Source organism: Rhinoraja longicauda, chromosome 1 (genome assembly GCF_053455715.1).
Source record: "Rhinoraja longicauda isolate Sanriku21f chromosome 1, sRhiLon1.1, whole genome shotgun sequence".
NCBI lineage: Eukaryota > Metazoa > Chordata > Chondrichthyes > Rajiformes > Arhynchobatidae > Rhinoraja > Rhinoraja longicauda.
This window is the reverse complement of record NC_135953.1, coordinates 24359510-24380556: the sequence shown is the minus strand read 5'-3', so window position 1 is coordinate 24380556 and position 21047 is coordinate 24359510. Positions and strand designations below refer to the sequence as shown.

At 44.1% G+C, this 21047-nt stretch overlaps 1 protein-coding gene across 1 annotated transcript in view; it reads right to left on the bottom strand.

Moving 5' to 3' along the window:
- me2 (malic enzyme 2, NAD(+)-dependent, mitochondrial) overlaps window positions 1-21047 on the bottom strand; it is a 60057-nt gene that overhangs the window by 19786 nt on the left and 19224 nt on the right. Inside the window, 8 exon segments of the mRNA XM_078399931.1 lie at window positions 117-231; window positions 3657-3770; window positions 11253-11350; window positions 12074-12183; window positions 15535-15638; window positions 17544-17618; window positions 17620-17706; window positions 18117-18126. Of these exon segments, the coding sequence (XP_078256057.1) occupies window positions 117-231; window positions 3657-3770; window positions 11253-11350; window positions 12074-12183; window positions 15535-15638; window positions 17544-17618; window positions 17620-17706; window positions 18117-18126 (713 nt within the window).

Here is a 21047-nt window from a genome sequence, read left to right as displayed (position 1 = left end):
TCATATATATTTACTTAACACCTTCTTACCCCAAACACCCTTCATATTAGTTCCAAAAATGTGCAAGTGTGCGCATTTTAGATTTCAACATTTCTGCCAAAACTTATACCACTTACCAATAATAGTAGTCGGCTGTAATAGATTGACTGCATCCAGAAATGTCTTGGTTGATTGATCAGGTACTGGGTGGGCATATGCTTCCTGGTGACCTTCTATTACCTCTGAACGACCCTGTTGTCAGAAGCAGCATTATTAGAGATTAACTGCGACAGACAGACCTAGTTAATTTCAGCTCAGATCCCCACCAAATAAAGTGGGATTACGTATTAAAAAAATAATTAAACCCATTCTTTGGGCATAGGTTTAAGGTGCAAGGGACAACATTTAAAGGAGGTGTGCAGGGCCAACCACCCCCCTCACAGAGGGTGGTGAGTGCCTGAAATGCGCTGTCAGAGATGGTTGAACCAGATACGTTAGCGGCATTTAAAAGATTTTTGGACAGGCAGCTAGAGAGGCAAGGAATAGGGAGATATGGGCTATGAGCAGGTTGGTAAGTAATGCTCTTGGCATCATGTTCAGCACAGGCGTTGTGGGCCGAAGAGCCTGTTCTGATGCTATACGGCTCTGTTTTATGTTCTTCTCTCATTGGATTTTAAAGCCAAATATACCAGGTCAGAAGAGAATAAATTAGAAATTTGATGAGGCAACTTTGTTGGGTTTTGATAACTGCACCAAATAGCTAGGGACAATCCACATAGATTCTATTTAAGAAAACTGTTGCCCAGAGCTGCAATTGGACTATTAACGTTTTGAACAGTCTGTTGAACGTTTAACAGTCAGCTATCACTTAATGAAATTGTAATTAGCACAGAATTGTTCACAATCAACACGAGTCAGTGAAAAAGGTGAATGACCATTTTCATTTTCTAATGAAATCGAAAAACTTTCAAATTTCTAATTTCCATCCTGCACTCAAATTCACTTATACCATCTCCGACATCTCCCTACCATTTCTAGATCTCACCGTCTCCATCACAGGACACAGACCATTGACTGACATCTATTACAAACCCACTGACTTCCATAGTTATATAGACTACACTTCTTCCCACCTTGCATCCTGTAAAGATTCTAACCCCTACTTCCGTCAACACCGCATCTGCGCCCAGGATGAGGTTTTCCATACCAGGTCATCTGAGATGTCCTCATTCTTTAGGAAACGGGGGTTCCCCTCTTCCATTATAGATGAGGCTCTCACTGGGGTCTCCTCGATATCCCGCAGCTCTGCTTTCGCTCCCCCTCTCCCCATTTGTCACAAGGACAGAGTCCCCCTTGTCCTCACCTTCCATCCCATCAGCCGTCGCATACAGCAGAAAATCCTCCAACATTTTTGCCACCTCCACTGGGATCCCACTACTAACCACATCTTCATCCCTCTCTGCTTTCCGCAGAGACTGTTCCCTTCGCAACTCCCTGGTCAACTCGTCCCTTCCCGTACAAACCACCCCCTCCCCAGGTACTTTGCAACATCTGTTCCTTTACCTCCCCCCTCGATTCCATCCAAGAACCCAGACAGTCTTTTCAGGTGAGGCAGAGGTTCATGTGCACCTCCTCCAACCTCATCTACTGTATCTGCTGTTCCAGGTGTCAACTCCTGTATATCAGCGAGACCAAGCGCAGGCACGGCGATCATTTCCCTGAACACCTCCGCTCAGTCCGCCCAAAACCTACCTGATCTCCAGGTTGCTCAGTACTTTAACTCCTCCTCCCATTCCCAATCTAACCTTTCTGTCCTGGGCCTCTTCCATTGTCAGAGTGAGGCCCAGTGCAAATTGGAGGAACAGCACCTCATATTTTGGGTAGTTTACACCCCAGCGGTATGAATATTGACTTCTCTAACTTCAAATAGCCCTTGCTTTCCCTCTCTCTCCATCCCCTCCCCCTTCCCAGTTCTCCCACCAGTCTTACTGTCTCCGACTACATTCTATCTTTGTCCCACCCACTACCCTGACATCAGTCTGAAGGGTCTCAACCTGAAACGTCACCCATTCTTTCACTCTAAAGATGCTGCCTTTCCCTGTGAGTTACTCCAGCATTTTGTGTCAACTTTCAAATACAATTCCTTTTCTTTCAAACAAATTTGCTCATGCTACCCATAGCTCTAAACAACATTCATATATTAGTAAAACTTATTTCTTATGGAATAAAATGTAATAAAAAAAATCTGCAGATGCTTGCTTGAACCAGAGACACAGAATGCTGGAGTAACTCAGCATGTCAGGCAGCATCTCTGGAGAAAATGGATAGGTGATGTCAGGACACTTCTTCAGACTGATTGTGTGTGGGGGTGGGGAAGGAAAGGAACTCGATGCAAGAACAGACCAGGGCAAAGCATTTTCTCCAAAATTGTTTCTCCAGAGTTGCTCCTGAACTACCGAGTTGCTCCTGCATTTTGTGCTTATCTTTGCTTTCTTATAGACATCCAATACGATAAAACTTTATTCATCCCCGGAGGGAAATTGGTCTGCCGACAGTCACAACACACAAGACAAGGTACACAAAAACTTGAAATGAAAAGTGAGAAGAAAAAGACAAGCAACTGTTGGCTGGCTGCTGTGTGCACAGCGCCTTCACCGGAACAAATGAACAAACAAACACAGACTTATCCCCTGGATAGAGGATTCTAAACTAGAGAGCCCCCCCCCACCTTTGTTCTCCACTGTCCCTCACGGTAATCCCCCCCACACCGGGTCCCCACTGTCTTCCCCTACCCCCTCACGCTCATCGACCGTGAGGCCCCACTGCCACCGAGACCAATGTTGCAGCCGAGGCTCCCGCCGCCGCCAAGTCTCCCGCTGAGTCTCCCACTGCCGCCGCCGAGTCTCCCACTGCCGTCGCCCGAACCTCCCGCTGCCACCACTGCTGAGGCTCCTTCGGCCCAGACAGGCCTCGTCGCCCAGTTTCACCGCAATCCCCTTGGAGGCCTGTTGGCGAGTAGGGCCTACCGGGGCACGTTCCGGTCTTCAGTCATCGTTCTGGTCGTCGGAGCCGCCGGTTGTTCGGCGGGTGGATCGGGCCCGCAAGGCTCCCCGAGACACTCCCACCGCGCGTGCGTACGGCTCCCCGGGACATGAACAGCTACATTTTGTCATTCGAGAGATTGAAGAACACCAGTTTTGACTTGTACAATTCTAAACAAGCTATTATATAAAATCAATTAATTTATTTTCCGGAAATAAAGCCATAAAGAATTGGAGAGGCACAATGTGAATGCTTTCCAGTGACTTTCCAGAGAATGGAGATTCTGACTTATCAACATGGGAAAGTATTTTTTGCATTACATAGACACTCTACTTCAAGATCACATAATAAATAAAACACAATTACATTTGAGTTGGATCGAACACTTTGTTCAACACACCCTAAAATTTCTACCACTGTATTTAGTTGTGACCCATATTTGAGATTTTATTCTGAAATAAATGTTCAAGTGTGCTCAGGTGTTGTTTCTGAACCACAAGTAGCATTCAAGCTCCATTCCAACCAGAAAAGGGAAATGAAAGGAAAACCAACGAACCCATATACAGGGTAGACAACTCAGTGAGATTAATTTAAAAATAACATGAAAGTAAGGAAGTGTTTTTGTTCTTTCTCACCTTCCGAAGCAAACCAAACTTGTCAAACATCCAGATCTTCTTCCGTGCTTCCTCTTCAGGCACGCCAGTCTCTTTCATTGACATCACGATCAGATCAGCAATGCCTAATGCTGCCTGCGTGAAAGTAATTTCAGAGGATATCAGCATTAAAACATCAAAACAAAGACAAAACTGAACAGAATTTACCCACCACTCACAATATCTCAGCGAAGTACAAACAGAAGAGTCAAACTGAGTCCAAAGGGTATTTTTTACTCTTAAAGAATACACAAAGTAACTTCAGCAAAAGGAACTTAAGTGCCAAGTTTAGAAAATGTATTAAAAAGGTATAAAATGATAGGAAGATACCAATCCGCCCGCCGCGGATCGAGGACCCACGGGAATACCACGAACAGTAGCTCCACTCAACAGCCAAAAGTCTGTAGCCTCCTTTTGCTCTGGTATTTTATTTCATTCTTCACGTTTAAATTATAGTGTTTTATTTTTAATTGTCTACTGTGTATCGTGTTGTTACTTGCGAGCAAAGCACCAAGGCAAAGTCCTTGTATGTATACATATTTCGCTAATAACATTTATTCAATTCAATTCTCTTTCTGGACGAAACAAAATGGCTGAAAAATACATCATAAAATTAATCCAAAATAAAATAGATCAAAATTAAACGAAATTTGCAAATGACACTACAGTAGGTGGTATCCCGGGGAGTCACACGCAGCAGGAGTATCCCAGGGAGCCACGGCCCTTAGACCGAGGACCCCCCCCCGGAAGGTCCAGCTGCCGCCGCAGACAGAGGACCCACCCATCCAATAGGCCCGACTCACCCGCCAGAGACCGGGGACTCACCCGGTAGGCCCAACCCACTCGCTGCGGATCGAAGACCCATGGGAATGCACTTGGAGGGTCGCTAAGCAGACCGCTGTGGGTGGAAGTGCACAGCCTCGACGGGTTCGCGGGCCACTGAAGGCCCTGCAACAACCTGGTGTTCAGCTGGACCGGACACCGCTCCCAGAGGCTGAGCACGTGGACCGGACATGCCATATAGCGGTGTAGCAATGGCGGAGGACACCACGGCTACGCTTGGCCAGGCCGACCCTCCAACACCGCCAGGACAACGGGTCAGATCAAGATCCCTGCACTTACAACAACTGGGACTTGAAAATGGTGCCAAACAGATGAGTTTGTATACTCTCTCATTGTACTACTGCTATGCACTTGTACTATGGCTGAGATACTCATTTAATATCCATCTAAGTGCTTATGTATGGTGATACTTGTACTGAACTGAATACAAAAATGAATTTCACTGTACCCTGGTACATTTGACAAATAAATTACCATACCATACATATTTTAAGACAGAAGATGGTTATCAAAAATTACAGCGGGATCTTGAATAGCTGGGCAAGTGGGCTGAAGAATGGCTAAATGAGTTCAAAGCAGCTAAGTGTGAGGTGTTGTATTTTAGGAATTCCAACCAGAGCAGGATCTTCACAGGGTCCTGGGGAGTGTACCCCGAAAGTGGTAGATAGAGTGGTAAAATGACTTTTGGTGCATTGACCTATATCAGTCAGGGTTATTGAGTATAGATGCATATTACAGTTTGAGAGGCCACATTTTGAGTATTGTGTTCAGTTTTGGTCACCCTGCTGTAGGATGGATAGGAATAAAACTGCAGATGCTGGTTTAAATCGAAGGTAGACACAAAATGCTGGAGTAACTCAGCGGGTCAGGCAGCATATCGGGAGAGAAGGATTGAGTGACGTTTTGGGTCGAGACCCTTCTTCAGACTGAAGGGTCCCGACCCGAAACGTCATCCATTCCTTCTCTCCGGAGATGCTGCCTGACCTGCTGAGTTACTCCAGCATTTTGTATCTACCTGCTTTGGATGGATGTTATTAAACTGAAAGAGTGCAAAGATTCATGAGGATGTTGCCAGGACTGAAGGGCCTTAGCTATCGGGAAAGGATGGGCAAGCTAAGACTTCCTTGGAGTGGCGAAGGCTAAGGGGTGATTTTATAGAGTATATAAAATTATGAGGAGAATTGACAGGGTGAATGCACAGACTCTTTTCCCCAGGATAGGGGAATTAAGAACCAGAAGACATAGGATTAAGATGAGAGGGGAAAGATTTAATAGTAAGTCGAGGGGCAGCCTTTACCACTCAGAGGGTGATGGGTACATGGAATGAGCTGCCAGATGTTGTAATTGAGGCAGGTACAATAACAGGTTTGAAAGATACTTAGACAGTTAAATGGGGAAGGTTTAAAGGGATATGGATCAAATAGGATTAGCTTACATGGGGTATCTTGGTCGACATGGATGAGTTTGTTGAAAGGCCTGTTTCCATGCTGTATGACTCTAATCTCTTCTCTCCACAAAGTATTAGAGAAGATTTTGCAAATAATTGAAAAATGGTTTCATCCATCTGCCAGACTTGAACAGGCCTACAGGCTTCCTATGTCACCAAAGTCTGATGTTGGAATGCTATTTCCATGCAAAATCTTCCCAGCAGACCTGGTACACATATTTGCTTTGCTCACACTTATACTTTTCCTTAACTAGATTCTAACATAAAGCCTTGCAACATCTAAACCAAATCAATGACAATTATGAATAGTCAATTCAGTACAAAAATTACATGCAGGGAAAAAAAATAGAGAAATAAATGTTAGTTAAATTTCCAAAAGTAATTAAAAGCTGAAAAAACTAAGTGTACGAACAAAGCTGCTTTTTTTGAAAAGAGATTTTGTTAAGACATAATTAAGAATTTTCTAGTAATTATTTTTTCTGGCAGGTTGAATATATTGGCTCATTGCAGTAAGAAGGTTAGAATATTCATATTCAAGTTAGTTCCATGTTAAAATATCACAGCCATACTAAATTTATTGAAGTATAATGAGCCAGATCAGGAAAACTGTGAATATTTTCTAGGTTATTTATTTACATTTATATGGGAATAAATGTAAACGAAGAAATGGTGCTTAAATGTTTCAAGGAGAAAATTGCAAAACACCAACTGTCAGATCACCAAGCCAGATTTCAACACAAATAGTCAGAGATTCTGATATGGAGCATTACATATGTCAGAACATCATTAAACAAGTGTTCAGGAATCAGACAAGTTAGGTCTGTAAAACCAGTGGATGCAGGGATATCTATGGATGTTACTTGTGTGGAATTTAAAAAGGAGTTTGATAAACTCCCTCATTAGCCAACAACCTCTAAAATCAAAACTCATCAAATTGAAGGCTAATTATTCATCTGTGCCAGGGTGTAACCCATTAACTATTTAGCTCAGGTGGAAAGAGATTTTAAAACAAGGCCCCATCTGCTTTCCAGCTAGATATAAAAGATTCCCTTTCGTAATTTCAAAGAGCAGAGAAGTTATCTTAATGTCGGGAAATAGTTATCCATCATTATCAGCTCATCTGCACCAGCATACTGCTGTTTGAGCTCGCTGCCATATATACATATATCTATCAAATCAAATAATCAAATCAAACTATCAAATCAAACTATCAAATCAAACTATCAAATCATACTATCAAATCATACTATCTATCATAGTATCAAATCATACTATCTATCATACTATCTATCTATCTATCTATCTATCTATCTATCTATCTATCTATCTATCTATCTATCTATCTATCTATCTATCTATCTATCTATCTATCTATCTATCTATCTACTATTAAAACTCAGATAGGGGGACCACCCATTTCCCCTCCACACCTCCCTCCTTCCCCCCTCCCTCCCCGCCTCCCGGTTACAATGGAAACCCTACGAGGACGGGCCCAACGGGGTACCTCTTTCCCAGTACTCCTCTTTCCCCGTTGGGCCCGTCCTCGTAGGGTTTCCTCGAGGACAGGCCCAACGGGGAAAGAGGGGTACTGGGAAAAGGGGAGGTTCCCCCTCCCTCCCCCCTTCCCCCCTCCCTCCACCCTCTCCCCCCTCCCCTCCCTCTACTCCCTCCCCCCCCTTCCCCCTTTCCCCCTCCCTCCCCCTCCCCTCCCTTTCCCCCTCCCCTCCTCCCTCCCTCCCCCTTCCCTCCCCCCCACCCTCCTCCTTCCCTCCCCCCCACTCCCCTCCCGGTTACAAAGGAAACCCTACGAGGACGGGCCCAACGGGGAAAGAGGGGTACTGGGAAAAGGGGAGGTCCCCCTCCCTCCCCTTCCCCCCTCCCCTCCCCCCTCCCCTCCTCCTCCCCAACTAACTCCCCATCCCTCCCCACCTCCCTCACCCCTCGGGGACGGGCCCAACGGGGAAAGAGGGGTACTGGGAAAAGGGGAGGTCCCCCTCCCTCCCCCCTTCCCCTCCCCCCTCCATCCGCCTCCCCTCCCCCCTCCCTCCCCGCCTCCCGGTTACAATGGAAACCCTACGAGGACGGGCCCAACGGGGAAAGAGGGGTACTGGGAAAAGGGGAGGTCCCCCTCCCTCCCCCCCTCCCCTCCCCTCCTCCCCCCCTCCCCTCCACCCCCTTCCCTCCCCTCCTCCCTCCCTCCCCGCCTCCCGGTTACAATGGAAACCCTACGAGGACAGGCCCAAAGGGGAAAGAGGGGTACTGGGAAAATGGGTGGTCCCCCTCCCTCGCCTCCCCCCTACCCCCTCCCTCCCCCCTCTCCCCTCCCCTCCCCTCCTCCCTCCACACCTCCCTCCTCCCTCCACACCTCCCTCCTTCCCCTCCTCCCGGTTACAATGGAAACACTACGAGGACGGGCCCAACGGGGAAAGAGGGGTACTTGGAAAAGGGGAGGTCCCCCTCCTCTCCCCCTTCCCCCCTCCCTCCCCCTCCCCTCCTCCCTCCACACCTCCCTCCCCCTTCCCTCCCTCCCCTCCTCCCGGATACAATGGAAACCCTACGAGGACGGGCCCAACGGGGAAAGAGGGGTACTGGGAAAAGGGGAGGTCCCCCTCCCTCCTCCCCCCCTACCCCTCTCCCTCCCCCTTCCCCCCTCCCTCCCCCTTCCCCCCTCCCCTCCCTTCCCCCCTCCCCTCCCCTCCTCCCTCCATACCTCCCTCCTCCCTCCCCCTTCCCCCCCTCCCCTCCTCCCTGTTACAATGGAAACCCTACGAGGACGGGCCCAACGGGGAAAGAGGGGTACTGGGAAAAGGGGAGGTCCCCCTCCCTCCCCCATCCCATCCCCCTCCCTCCTTCCCCCATCCCATCCCCCTCCTTCCCCTCTCCCCTCCCCCCTCCCCCCCTTCCCTTCCCCCCTTCCCCCCCTCCCTCCTCCCTCCCTCCCCTTCCCTCCCTCCCATCCTCCCAATGCTTGTGTGAGATGGGTGCTACATTGTTTCGACAAGCACCACTAACAGATCGCAGTGAGAAGCACTATGTGACCGCGAATGTTTCAAAACAAGCACTTAAAAAGCACTTATCTTTTTTTTACGTCTTTTTTTTTATTGCAAGTCACTTAACGTACACAGATCAGCATTGGGCCTCTATGCTCATGGGCCACCGGGGCAAGTGTTTCGAAAAAAACACTGAGAGTGTGTCTGGGGGAGAGAGAGAATGGGGGGGGTCAGAGAATGGGGACTGGGGAGGGGGACAACAGGGGTCGTTGCGGAGGGGGCTTGGTGGTGGAGGAAAGAGGGGTACTGGGAAAAGGGGAGGTCCCCCTTCACCCCTCAACCCCTTCCTCCCCCTCCTTCCCATCTCCATCCCCACTCCCTCCCCCCTCCTCCCCCATCCCTCTCCACCTCCCTCAACCCTCCCCCCCTAACTCCCCCCCTCCCTCCTTCCCTCCCACCCTCCCCCACTCCCCTCCCTCCACCCTTCCATCCCTCCCCCCTCCTTCCACCCTTCCTCCCCCCCTCCCGGTTACAATGGAAACCCTACGGGGACGGGCCCAACGGGGAAAGAGGGGTACTGGGAAAAGGGGAGGTCCCCCTCCCTCCCTTCCCCCCTCCCCTCCCCCCCCTCCCTCCCCCTCCCCTCCTCCCTCCACACCTCCCTCCTCCCTCCCCACCTCCCTCCTCCCTCCCTCTTCCCTCCCTCCCATCCTCCCGGTTACAATGGAAACCCTACGAGGACGGGCCCAACGGGCACACTAGTGCTAGTCTATCTACTAAAACTCTTGTTTGTTTGTTCTTGAACTACAGCCAAAACGGTACACGATAGCACGACAATTTTAGGCCCACCTTACTCACCGTCGTCCCTTTAGTGCTAATGGAAGTAATTTCATTGAAATCGGTGTTATATTTTTAAAGTTATTCACATTTTAAAGTTTAGATCTAACACCTAGGGAGGGAGGAGTAGGGGGGAGGAGAGGGTGCTGCACCAATTCAGGAGAGGTTTGGGCCCCAATGGGTCCACTTGGTCTAGTATATACATACATATGTATGCATGTTCCCAAAATACAGCAAAAACGGTACACGATATCGCAACAATTTTAGGGGCACCTTACTCACCATTCGCTTGCGGTGTGCAGTATCAAGTTTCGTTATACTTTAAAAGTAAATTACTTTATAAACTGCTCCACTTGCCGGGCCCGGCAGCCGTGCCTGTGCAGTTGGGGGAGGGTTGCCGAGCCTGGCAGCGGCGCGCCTGCGCTGGGAGGGCCAGCGCCCGTCCCGGCATGCCCCGCGCCTGACCTTCCTCCCGTGGTGCAACGCAGCGGCAGAGAGAAGGTCAAAGAAGATGGCCGCCGGCAGGACGAACATGGGGCAGTGCCTTGCAGCCGCTCTCCTACTGCTGGCCACCGTGACCACTCAATAATATTAAAATTGTGTGTCTTTATTTTCATCAATCGCTGTCACAACGGGAACCCAACAGGTCCACGGGTCGTGTTTTATTCAAATTGTTGCGCTATCGTGTACCGTTTTGATTGCTTTCTACCCAACCAATTGTTCAAGCGCTTTTGATTGCAACATGCGCCTTAATTTAGTTCAACAAAGAAACTGACAAGTTACTAAAGAACCTTTAGCAACAACGGGAACCCAACGGGTCCACGGGTCGTCTCGTTTCTATATTAAAATTGTGACTACGTTTCTTACCAATTCTCCTGTTGTATGGTAGTTTAACTTGTTCAATTATTTCAAGGGCTGAAGTGATTTTTAAGCTGCCATATGTCAATCTGTCCTGCTCTTCAATAATGGTGACACCATGGACACCCGAAGAAGCCAAAACGTAGCACAGTGCAGTACGGAACACGTTCTCCGGTCCATGTCAGCACTGACCACAATGCCAATCTAAACCAATCCCATCTGTCAACATGTTGTCTATATCCCTCTTTCTCTGCTTGTTTAAGTCCTCTTAAACATTGTTATCGTATCAATATAATATGAAAGCCAACAGCAAAAACAGCAGAAAAAATGGTTTAAAATTAAATGAAACACAATATAAATGAGAGCAAAAAAATATGGTTAGTGATAGTTCTGCAATACTAAAAATCCCTTGTTATATTACATGTGTGCATGGAGATGTAGGAACTTGCTTTTTAAAGTTGTCCTTGTTCACTTAAAGAAAATAGTTTCTGCACCATACAATCTCTCAATTGAAGCTTGTGAGCGTGATTTCAACAAATTTGTCCTACTACAATCAGTAGATTTAGTTATGTTTAAAAATGGTGAAAAATGATGCGGTCTTACCTCCCCAGCTCCAAGAAACAGATATCTGTGTTCTGTGATTGGTTTCTGAATCACTCTCTGGGCTGAGAACAATCCTGCCAGTGCTACCGATGCAGTGCCTGGACATTACAAAAACAACACTAAATGTCAATCAACTGCATGGAGAGGAAATAAAAGGCTTGCTTGAAATAGAGTACTGAGCAATGGAATATTAAACTTATCTTTTTTTTTTTTTAAGTACTGCATTTCATGCTGATCAATTGCCAATTAAAGTTGAAACCAAATTATTACAAAATTTTGGATGAAAAATACACTATGGAAATATGTTCTTGTTACAGATTTACAAATATCTTAATCTACACAAAGTACATTAAAAACATTCAAACAAAGGAAGTCAAGTTTACAAAGATGCTCTGTTACTTTTGAAAACAGACTAATCAGGATAACTGTTCCAAGCCAGAATTGTAATTTTCTTTTGTTTCAAATATGTCAGAGCAAATTGAAATTCATTTGATATTTCACAGTTGTTGATCAGATGTCTCGATTTCATAGCATGTTAAGTAAAACAAAACAAGGTTTAACACCATGCTTGAATAATGTAATCAATTTAAGAACTAAAAAGTATTTAATTTAAAAATAAACATTGAAAACTGGAATTATTTAATTTTCCTGACATTAATGAACCAGAATTATCACAGCACAGAGGGCCTTTGAGTCTGTTACCTCTTTTGAGTCCTAGGTACTATAATATCACCCTCACGTGTGCCCTGACGTTTGGCAGTTTACAGTTGATCTATACAAATTACTTTTCATTTGCTATGTTCATAATATTAGAAACATACCTTGAATGTCATCATTGAAAGTACAATATTTATCTTTGTATTTCTTCAAAAACCTGAAGGCATTGTGATTCCCAAAATCTTCAAATTGAATAAGGGTAGAACGACCATACCTGTTTTAAAATGAAAAATCAACATTATGTTTCTAGGCAGCTAAATCCACCTTGGTATACAATGGGATTGATATCCCCAAATATTCCAAGGAACTTGATGTTATCAAATATAATTCAACACTAAGCCATCCACGGGCGGCATTGTCACACAGCGGTAGAGTTGCTGCCTTACAGTGCTTGCAGCGCCGGAGACCTGGGTTCGATCCAGACTACGGATGCTGTCTGTACGGAGTTTGTACGTTCTCTCCGTGACCGTGTAGGTTTTCTCCGAGATCTTCATTTACCTCCCACACTCCAAAGACGTACAAGTTTGCAGGTAAATTGGCTTGGTACAAGTGTAAATTGTCCCCAGTATGTATGGGATAGTGTTAATATGCGGGGAATGCTGGTTGGTGCAACTAGGTGGACTGAAAGGCCTGTTTCTGCATTGTATCTCTAAACTCAACTAAGCCATCCAGGTGTTAGGAAGAAAGATCAAAATTTAGTTTAAAGGAATAGGTACTAAGGGGAGAATTAAAAAGTAGGAAAATTGAGAAAGGGAGGTGCTAAGAGAAGGAACTCCAGAATTCAACCTCAAAGTCAATGAAGCTATCAAAGCTGGGATGTGCAGGTGAGCAGAAAAATAGATGCCTAGATATCTTGAGAGAGTTGTAGGGAGCAGGAGGAAATTTGGAGAAAATAGGATGAGGTAATGCTGAAAACTGCTGAAACTTGGCAAAAATCCCTTTGATGGTGTGGCTAGGCTGCCTGCAAGGGATAGCATTTGAGAGCCAGGGACAAGCAATGCAGTGGTCAGTGCGGTGATGTAGAACACCCTGATCAAAATGGTGAGTGATGAGTGATCATAGCTGGGGAGTTGTAGCTGCTGCAGCTCAACATGCTGTGAGACTACCTGAACCCCATGGTACATCTCATTATTTCCTGTTGAACATAATGGATGGAGGGACCTAACCTCTCGTTGTATGGCTGCACAGTTCTCCCAGCCTCTCGATGGTAGTAAGCTCCATGGCTCTCTGCACTGGCATGAATTCTGCAGCCAAACAAAGAGAGGGGACGTGGGTATGTGTTTATATTGTAGTGAGTCCAAACGAGCGATATTATCCAAAGACTTTATTGTCGATAAAACCCGTGACAAACGCAACGTACTTACTCTTGGACTAACACTAACTTCGCTCGCTAATCTAATCTCTAACTCTAGTTTGGCACCAGGCACTCAAATACCTCGCGCTCCCACACCACGTGACCCGTAAACCAATCCGAGGGTTCTAGACTACCTGGCCAATCCGTATGTCCCTACAATATAATACTGAACAGAACATGGTGAGACCGTAACGTCCTGCTGCTGTCAACACGCAAAAGCCACAAGGGCATTTTTTTAATCAAGTAATGTCAATCTCCAGCAATGGTGCACCTCTACCATGCCACCCATGGTAGAGCACTGAGCATGTCTAATTAATGCAGAACCAAACTCCCCAGGTCATCCAACACCAGCCCACATCGCTGTCTTTGCCACACCAAGTCAAGGGAAGATTCACTGCTGGGTTTGCACCAAGTCTACGATTTTCTCAGTAATCCCTCTTTTCCTTTCATGTCAATTAAAATGGTCACTAGGGCCAGTGTAGAACACAGATTATTAATTGCAATAAATTTAATCTTTTTGGGGAAAGTTTATGTATTTGTGAAGGACTGCGAATTATAGTTCACAGAATAGCATCTTATAATAAAATAAGGAGAAAATATCAAGCATCATAACTCCTAGGGCATAAACTTTTTGATTCCTTATTGGCAAGGGTTGTGAAGTAAAGCTCCCATCAACATCAAGCATGGGCTGTGCAGTGACGCAGCTGGTAGAGCTGCTGCCCCAAAGCGCCAGAAACCTAGGTTTGAACGTGACTTTGGATGCTGTCTGTCTGCACGTACTTCCGGTGACCACATGGGTTTCCTCCAGGTGCTCCGGTTTCCTCCCACATCCCAAGAACGATGGGGTTTGTAAGTTAGTTGGCCTCTTTAAAATTGCCCCAAATATGTAGGGGGTGGACAAGAATGTGGGATAACATAGAACTGAAGTGAATGGCTGGGTGATCTATGGTCAACGTGGACTCGGTGGGCCGCAGTGCCTTATCCATGCTGTATCTCTATAATAAATGGTGTTCAGCGTAAATCTACCAGTGGGGACTTGCTGAGTATGCCTATGGCCAAATCAGGATAATAGGTCTCAAATTATAACGAAGCAGTGCAGTGGGGGAAGCATGCCCTTTGCATTAAGCTAATTAAATAGTAGTTGAATTTCTTTTTTTATGTTGAGAACCGAAAATGCATGTTACTAAAATTAAGATTTCACTTTAAAATCTATAAACTGAAATTATCACTTTTCAAAGGCATGTGTCGAATGCTTGGTGACCACTTTTGTGCTGATCCCCAGTGGCTCTGTAGCGTTACTGCAAGATGATTCTGAGAAAAAGAACCATTCTTATCTAGACAGACACAAAATGCTGGAGTAACTCAGTGGAACAGGCAGCATCTCTGGAGAAGGAATGGGTAACGTTTTGGGTCGACACCCAATTAATAATCCCTTCTGGTTTTAAAAAGCCTATCTCAAATCTTCCTTCACCCTTAGAAACAAGAAACTGCAGATTCTGAATTTAACAGCTCTTCCCAATAGACAATAGACAATAGGTGCAGGAGTGGGCCATTCGGCCCTTCGAGCCAGCACCGCCATTCAATGTGATCATGGCTGATCATTCTCAATCAGTACCCCGTTCCTGCTTTCTCCCCATACCCCCTGACTCCGCTATCCTTAAGAGCTCTATCTAGCTCTCTCTTGAATGTATTCAGAGAATTGGCCTCCACTGCCCTCTGAGGCAGAGAATTCCACAGATTCACAACTGTCTGACTAAAAAAGTTTTTCCTCATCTCTGTTCTAAATGGCCTACCCCTTATTCTTAAACTGTGGCCCCTGGTTCTGGACTCCCCCAACATTGGGAACATGTTTCCTGCCTCTAACATGTCCAACCCCTTAATAATCTTATACGTTTCGATAAGATCCCCTCTCATCCTTCTAAATCCCATTTCTATGTTAGCCTGAAGAAGGGTCTTAACCCGAAATGTCACCCATTCCTTTTCTCCAGAGATGCTGCCTGAGTTACTGCAGCATTTTGTGTCTATCTTCGGGTGTAAACCAGCATCTGCAGTATATTCCTACGCATTCTTATCTAACTGGACACAGAAAATATACATTATTCCAGGGCTTTCAGGTAAATGTTGGTAATAATTCTTCCCATTGTAAATGTGATGAAAGAACAGGAAAACTCATTTGTTTTCATTTCCATTATCAGTTGCAAGATTACTTACTTATTCACAATTGCTTCCATAAACTCATCAATAAGTTCATCATAATGATGTGAATGATCTCTTTTCTGGTAAAGACCCAAGTAAAATGGATCTTTCAATAGACTCTACAAGAAATAGAAAAAACAAACTTTAACTTTGTAAAAATACATAGAAACATAAAAAATAGGTGCAGGAGTAGACCATTCAATGTGATCATGGCTGATCATCCAAAATCAGTACCTCGTTCCGGCTTTTTCCCCCCATTCTTCTGCAGTTGTATAGGGCCCTAGTGAGACCGCACCTGGAGTACTGTGCAGTTTTGATCTCCAAATTTGAGGAAGGATATTCTTGCTATTGAGGGCATGCAGCGTAGGTTTACTAGATTAATTCCCGGAATGGCGGGACTGCCATATGTTGAAAGACTGGAGCGGCTAGGCTTGTATACACTGGAATTTAGATGGATGAGAGCGGATCTTATTGAAACATAAGATTATTAAGGGGTTGGACACGTTAGAGGCAGGAAACATGTTCCCAATGTTGGGGGAGTCCCGAACCAGGGGCCACAGTTTAAGAATAAGGGGTAGGCCATTTAGAACAGAGATGAGGAAAAACTTTTTCAGTCAGAGAGTTGTAAATCTGTGGAATTCACTGCCTCAGAAGGCAGTGGAGGCCAATTCTCTGAATGCATTCAAGAGAGAGCTAGCTAGAGCTCTTAAGGATAGCGGAGTCGGGGGGTATGGGGATTAGGCAGGAACGGGGTACTGATTGAGAATGATCAGCCATGATCACATTGAATGGTGGTGCTGGCTCAAGGGGGCGAATGACCTACTCCTGCACCTATTGTCTATTACCCTTGATTCCCTCAGCCCTAAGAGCTAAATCTAACTATCTCTTGAACACATCCAGTGAATTGACCTCCACTGCCTTTTGTGGCAGAGAATTCTAGAGATCACTTCACAAATGTTACATATTCCATTGGACTACCATGGATTACATAAATCAGATGGAACATGGATTTCTGTCACCTGTCTAAACCCAACCAAGTATGTTCAACAAACCCAGAGTTTGCAACATAATTTGACTCTGATTCTTTCATTCAACATTTCTTGAGAATGAGAGAAGCAGTTTGCACAGTTTGAGTAGTGTTTTTTCAGATCGGTTGTAAACAGAGAACCAGTCATTGCAAATTCAACAATATCAAGGTAAGCAACAGTGAACAAAAATCAATTTCAATTAGTAGCAGGCATCACTAAATTAATAACCTTTTCCTAATTTTACTTTCTGTTCTATATCTATGAACCAACTTTTGCCTTTCTAACAGCTCTCTCAAAATAATACTTAGTTTAGTTTACTTATGAGCATCATACATTTTTTCACCCTTCAAGGCAGGTACGAGCCATTTTCAATATTGAAGAAAACTTTTAAGCTTAAGTTAAGCAAATATTTATTTGTAACTATGGTTGTGAAACTTCAAGGCTTTTATCAGTGCAACAGTATAAAGCTCGATTTACCCAAGGGAAACCTCAAAGAATCAGATATTAATACAACTTTATTTGTATGAGAAGAGCCCTATGAAATAGTTTACTTCTGGAAAGTCATCACAACAGTTATGACCTGGAGTCCTTTCATATAGTTTAGAATGCAACTCTAAAACAAATCTTGAGAATTAAGTTGTACTGCAGTATTTCAACTGCTCTTGAAAAGATGAGGAGAAAAGATCAATAATATTTACTTCTACTGATTACCCAGATAACAAGGGACAGCAGACCGAAAATAAATATTTTGGTGCAATTGAAAGACATAATGTGACCTTTAATGTGGAAAGGATGGTCAATAATTACAAAGATTAATTTCAAAAGAGCAATCCTTGACCAAATATTAAGCCAAAGGCTTATGAAACAGGAGCCCAAAATAAAACCACCTCCTCTCTCCATCACCATATATTTTGGAATTAAAATACACATTCAAGTAATTATAAATGATAGGATATGTTTAAACTTTGCCATTACTTTGGCGCTCTGCGCAGTTACCTCATTATTAGTACCGACATCAATGCAAACAGGAAGACATCCCCTTGGATCAATTCCAGCACACGTTGTGTATAGGCCACAGTTTTCCCACTGGTATTCCCATTCCATAAACTCCCAAGTCTCCAAGTCCCAATATCCGTTCTCCATCTGTTACAACTACAGCCTAATGGGAAAAAATAGGAAAAAATAGAATACTAGTTCTCACTAGTTAAAGACTAGAGCTCATAGCCTCAGAATTAAAGGACGTTCTTTTAGGAAGGAGTTGAGGAGAAATGTCTTCAGAGAGTGGTGAATCTGTGGAATTCTTTGCCACAGAAAGCTGTTGAAGCCTAGTCAGTGGATATTTTTAAGGCAGAGATAGATAGATTTTTGATTAGTACAAGTGGCAGAGGTTATGGGAAGAAGGCAGGAGAATGGATTAGGAGGGAGAGATAGATCAGCCATGATTGAATGGCAGAGTAGACGATGGGCGAATGGCCTAATTCTACTCCAATCACATGACAATAATATCCCTCAAATTCCTCTTCAACATTTAAAATAATCAACACGTAATCCCCTCCCAAAAAAATAAACCATTTCAAAACTAAAAAGAAAAAAAAACAATTTAATGATTAAAAAATAACAGCATAACCGTCGCTGTAATCCAAGGATTTAAATGTTATTCAGGTCATACCAATCTCTTCTCACTGCAAGGATTAGCAAACTCAAACTCTATCCTTAAATATGCAAAATAACGAGAATCTCAGGAAAGGTTTCATTGTCAAGCCTGTTTTTACAGATTTGATTTTGCTTGGAGGGTGAAATTAAGAGCCAATTAAAGATTCCAATATCAAAATTAGAAGAGCAAATATGTTCAAATCAGCGATTTACATCAGAAAATAATTTAACCCCCCTTGCCCATGTCAGTCAAAAAGAAAAACTAATTCATTAACCAGCACAAAAGGATCTCTTGGAATTGTTATCACCTCCTCCTCAACCTCCGCTCCCAAATGCTTTGAATGAAATATTTTTCCTCAATACCCTCTATCTATTCCTGCCAGCATCTTTGTAAATCACCTCAGAATCCTCTCTTTTACATCTACTTTTTCTTGTGTTATGTACTGTACTGACTGAGTAGCTCCTACTCCTCAACATCTCCAACATTCCCTTCAAAACCAACCTGAATACTTTCCCTCTCTCCATCCCCTCCCCTTTCCCATTTCTCCGACCAGTCTGACTGTCCTCAACTGCATTTTATCCGTTTGCTTTGTGGTCACCTCCTAGCAAACAATGATCTAATCTGCATTTTTCTTGATATTCATCTCTTTTGATGTTTTGTTTTCACACACTTTATCTCTGTGTCTCCCTCTCCCAACTCTCAGCTGAAGAAGGGTCTCGACCCAAAACGTCACCCATTCTTTCTATCCAAAGATCCTGCCTGTCCCGCTGAGTTACTCCAGCATGTGTGTCTATCTCAATGAACATCTTTGTAATGAACATCTTTGTAATGAACATCTCCAAGTTCTCCAGCTCTGGTGTTCATGACAGACAAGGTTGAAAACCGTGATGAACTCTGCAGTATTTTTATCTCCATTCTCCATGTCTTTGAATAGACACAGAAAGAGGAGCTGAAAGGAATTCCCGACTCTTATGCAAAAGTTTTTAGCATTTGAGTTTACAATCACTATTGTACTTCAAAGTGCTCATGTCCTATTTAAACAGGAAGAGAATACCATGCTCCCAGATTTTTTAATACCCGGACATAAAAGCACATGTGAAATTTTAACTCCCATCTTCAAACTAATCTCATCAACATTATACACCCTTTCTTTTCTTTTAACTCCTCAGATGAATCAGTCTGGAGAAGGGTTCTGAACAGAAACGTCCCATCCATGTTCTCCAGAGATGCTGCCTGACCCGATGAGTTACTCCACCACCTTGTGCCTTTTTCTCAGATGTTTAAATGGTTGTTATTATTAACCACCTCCTTCATTCAGCCACTTTCCTCCTCGAAAGTCTCTTCCTTTGACCTCCAATCACTATTCCATTATTCTATTGGGCAGGCATTCCATTTCTCATCTGTCAGCCAGAGTACAGTCTGACACACCTCCACCTCATTGCACGCATTGGACTTTATCAATGGAGCTGTTGTGCTACAAGGATGAGAACTATATTATGCACTCTGTACGTACTCCTTTGCTCTCCCTATTGTACTCCAGTTTGACTTTATTATATCTATGTGTGGTGTTATCTGATCAATAGGATGCAAAATAAAGCTTTTCACTGTACCTTTTCACTGTATACATGACAATAATAAAGTTAAACCTGAGCCAATTTGCGCTCAGCAAGAGGGTTTTTACTGGATCAGTAACAAGGGATGAAAATTTATACTGTACTTTTGACCACGATAATTTTTAAATCCCTTCATCAAATTGTTCTAGAATAATATTTTCCAGTTCAGTTTAGTTTTACTGTCATTGACACAGGTACAGTGAAAAGCTTTTGTTGCGTGCTAACCAGTCAGCAGAAACACAATACATGATTACACTCGACCCATTTATATGTGTAAATACATAAGGGAATAACATTTAATGCAAGGTAAAGCCTGCAAAGTCCAATCAAGGATAGTTCAATAGTAGTTCAGCACTGATTTCTGGTTGTGGTAGGATGATTCAGTTGCCTGATAACAGTTGGGAAGAAACTGTCCGAATCTGGTGGTGTGCATTTTCACACTTCTATACCTTTTGCTCAATGGGAGAGGGGAGAAGAGAGAGTGGCCAGGGTGCGACTCGCCCTTGATTATGTTGCTGGCCTTGCCGAGGCAGCGAGAGGAATAAATGAATCAATAGGAGGTTGGTTTGTGCGATGATCTGGGCTGTGACCACAATTCACTGCAATTTTTTGCGGTCTTGGATGGAGCTGTTCCAAACCAAGCTGTTTCACTCAACACCTTCGCTCAGTCTGCCTTAACCAACCTGAATCTTACACTACCAAACCAAGCTGTGATGCATCCTGATAAAATGCTTTCTATGGCGCATCTGTAGAAGTTGGTGAAAGTTGTCTGGGACATGCCAAACTTCCTAAGCCTTCTAAGGAAGTAGAGGCGTTTTGTGTGCTTTCTAGTTGTTGCTTCAGTGTGGGTGCTCCAGGAGAAGTTGGTGATGTTGACTCCTAGGAATTTGAAGTTTTCAACCATCTCTACTTCGGCACCATCAATGCAAACCGGGGTACGTATACCACTTCGCTTCTGAATTAGATTACTATCTCCTTTGTCTTTGTCAGTATTTGAAAGCATTCAAACAGCCCAGATTAGTTATTTATCATGAAGTATCAGAGTAGAAAATAGTGAAGATAAGTAATGTTCAGACTTAAGCAGCATGTACTCTGTGTTAAGAAAGCATCCTATTTATTCAAACAGTTACTGCCCTATAATTAACTCCAGTTCATATAGGAATGATACCATAACATTTGAGATTTAAAAAAATGGCTAACAAGCTTTATACTAAGTTGTTTTTATAATGCACC